Source organism: Capsicum annuum, unplaced genomic scaffold (assembly GCF_002878395.1).
Source record: "Capsicum annuum cultivar UCD-10X-F1 unplaced genomic scaffold, UCD10Xv1.1 ctg70401, whole genome shotgun sequence".
NCBI lineage: Eukaryota > Viridiplantae > Streptophyta > Magnoliopsida > Solanales > Solanaceae > Capsicum > Capsicum annuum.
The window spans coordinates 1-2,564 of NW_025880128.1; the positions used below are offsets into that span (position 1 = coordinate 1).

General features: G+C 38.6%; 1 protein-coding gene across 1 annotated transcript; it reads left to right on the forward strand.

Moving 5' to 3' along the window:
- The first annotated feature begins 8 nt into the window (after nt 1-8).
- On the forward strand, nt 9-953 carry LOC124894134 (receptor-like protein Cf-9 homolog). Its single transcript, XM_047404887.1, has 2 exons — nt 9-380; nt 495-953. The coding sequence occupies exons 1-2, from the start codon at nt 143-145 to the stop codon at nt 599-601; spliced, it is 345 nt and encodes a 114-aa protein (XP_047260843.1). The 5' UTR covers nt 9-142; the 3' UTR covers nt 602-953.
- The last annotated feature ends 1,611 nt before the right edge of the window (nt 954-2,564 follow it).

Genomic DNA, 2,564 nt, shown 5'->3' on the forward strand with positions numbered 1-2,564 from the left:
AAGTTTGAGATCAAATTAGTTGCACGGCCCTATAAGTGATTCAAGGAAAGACACCTTGTTTGCTCAAATTCAAGTCATAGATCTCTCATCCAATGGATTTAGCGGAAATTTACCAGTGAGCCTTTTTGAGAATTTTCAAGCCATGAAAATCCTTGGTGAGAACAGTGCAACTCGAGATTATGTTGCAGATGCATATTTTTATTTTTACACGAATGCTTTGATAGTGACAGCAAAGGGACTGGCACTGGAACTTCCTCGAGTTTTGACTACGTACATGATTATCGATCTCTCAAGGAACAGATTTGAAGGTCATATTCCAAACATTATTGGAGATCTCGTTGGACTCCGTACACTGAACTTATCCCATAATGGCTTGGAAGGTATTATACCAGCATCGTTGCAACATTTATCTGTTCTTGAATCGTTGGATCTCTCATCTAACAAGATCGGAGGTGAAATTCCACAACAACTTACATCCCTCACATTTCTTGCAGTCTTAAATCTCTCTCATAATCATCTTGTTGGATGCATTCCCAAAGGAAAACAATTTGATACGTTTGAGAACAGCTCATACCAAGGAAATGATGGGTTACGTGGATAGCCCCTCTCAAAAGATTGTGGTGGCAATGATGGGGTACCGCAAGCAACAACATCAGTTGAGCTAGATGAAGAAGGAGATTTGATCAGTTGGCAGGCGGTTCTCATGGGTTTCGGTTGTGGTCTGGTTATTGGACTGTCCATAATATACATAATGCTGTCAACTCACTATCCAGTATGGTTTTCAAGGATGCTTGTAAAATTTGAACACAGAATTGTTGCCAGAATGAAAAGATGCTAGTGTGTACCTACTTTAACTCTTCGTTTTTGAAACTTTGCAGGACGAAATCTATCGAGTTGCTGGGATGCAAAGGGAAATTTTTACTTTTCTAGTTTGTAATTTTTGTTACATGTTCAGCCTGATTATTAGCTTGCTAATTGGAATCGACTGCAAAGTATAAATTTATGAAGTTGTCTTATCTTTTTCTTAATCACACAAACTAATATAATAGCAAAGTTTACGTGGAAACTTCCTTGCTCGAGGGCAGTAAAAACCATGACCTGCCATCAGGATTTCCAAACTTCACTAATCTTCAAGACAAGTACGATAGCTCTAACACACTTTCAACTGACTCCAGTAACAGATCCTAGGCAGCTCTACGCAGGACTCAACACCATAAGCGATGAGAAAAAACACTTGACCTGTCACGACCCGAACGAAGGCCTGGCCGTGACGAGCATTTCAAACCATGGAAGCCCGAAACACCCCTATCTGTCTGGTAATCATGCACCTAATTCATATGATCAAAGTAATGCGGAAAAACACAATAATTCGGAAACATGGTCATAAATATGAAAAGAAACAATAACGGGGAGATAAAGTTCCCTCAACATCAATTAACCTCTAAACAACTATCTGCAAAAATCTCTAACAAATGACTGAGTCAAGTAACTGTATATAAACTGGGACAAGGCCCCTAGTAGACCCCAAAACTGAATATAAGATAAAAGGACTGCAGGACATAAGACCTTCCGAAACATAGAAGGCTCACCACTTGTCTCTGCAACTCTGTCTGAATGATCTACTGATTCTCTTGACCCCTAGACTGGGCCTCTGAACCTGAGAGGTTAGAGAGGGGAGGGGGTCAGCACAAAAGTACTGGCACGCAGAGATATCAAAACAAAACATAATATTTTTACAAAATATAGTTGAGAGCCATTATAAAGCAATTTCGTATCAAACTATTTGAAAGCACATGGGTGTAATGCAATAGTTTTCTCAACAATCAATAAAATACAACGGAGCTAGGTGGAATACCCTACATAATTTACACTAACTGTCTAACCTCGGTTGCCTCCGAGATTAGAGTATAAGTGAGGGAGAGACACTCAAGATCACATAGCATGGTGTCTCGACCCAATGGTAGTGCCTAAGATCACTTAGCCCGGGCTCCTACCTATAGTCCCAATTTGGGAATGAAATGAAGTCAAGTACACAAGATCACTTAGCCTGGTACCAATATTCCGTGTCGGCAAACACGTTTTCCAGCGATGAGCCCTTACATCTCAAACGCCTTCTTCGGGCATCCACCTTTCTCATGTAAAATCAATGCATTCAAATTTCATCTGATTCAATAACATATCATGTTCTGTAGGGTATCGTCATACCCGACTTGCAAGCCATCAATATCACATTATTCTTCTCATTCAACCATTGTATTCAACATGTTTCAACACAAATAACCCTCTCATTTTCAAGTCAAAATCATGTCAATTCTCAAAACATTTCATGTCATGCTTTTCAAGATGTTTTCAAATAATTTACATCATATGCACATTCAAAATAAATTCACATCAACAGAGGGATTTCATATAATTCATGCTCTCAAATTATCACCTTTTCGAAACACACGCATATACATATATAATATGTCAAATCATTCGAAAGTAGGTCTAAAGACCAAATTCAATATTATAGAAACGTTTAAAACATAATTATATTCGTAGTTTCAAAACCCCCATTTGTA

Coding starts and splice junctions, on each gene's coding strand:
- LOC124894134 (XM_047404887.1), top strand. CDS start 143: ATGAAAATCCTTGGTGAGAACAGTGCAACTCGAGATTATGTTGCAGAT. Junction 381..494: donor ATCCCATAATGGCTTGGAAG/GTATTATACCAG, acceptor CATTTCTTGCAG/TCTTAAATCTCTCTCATAAT.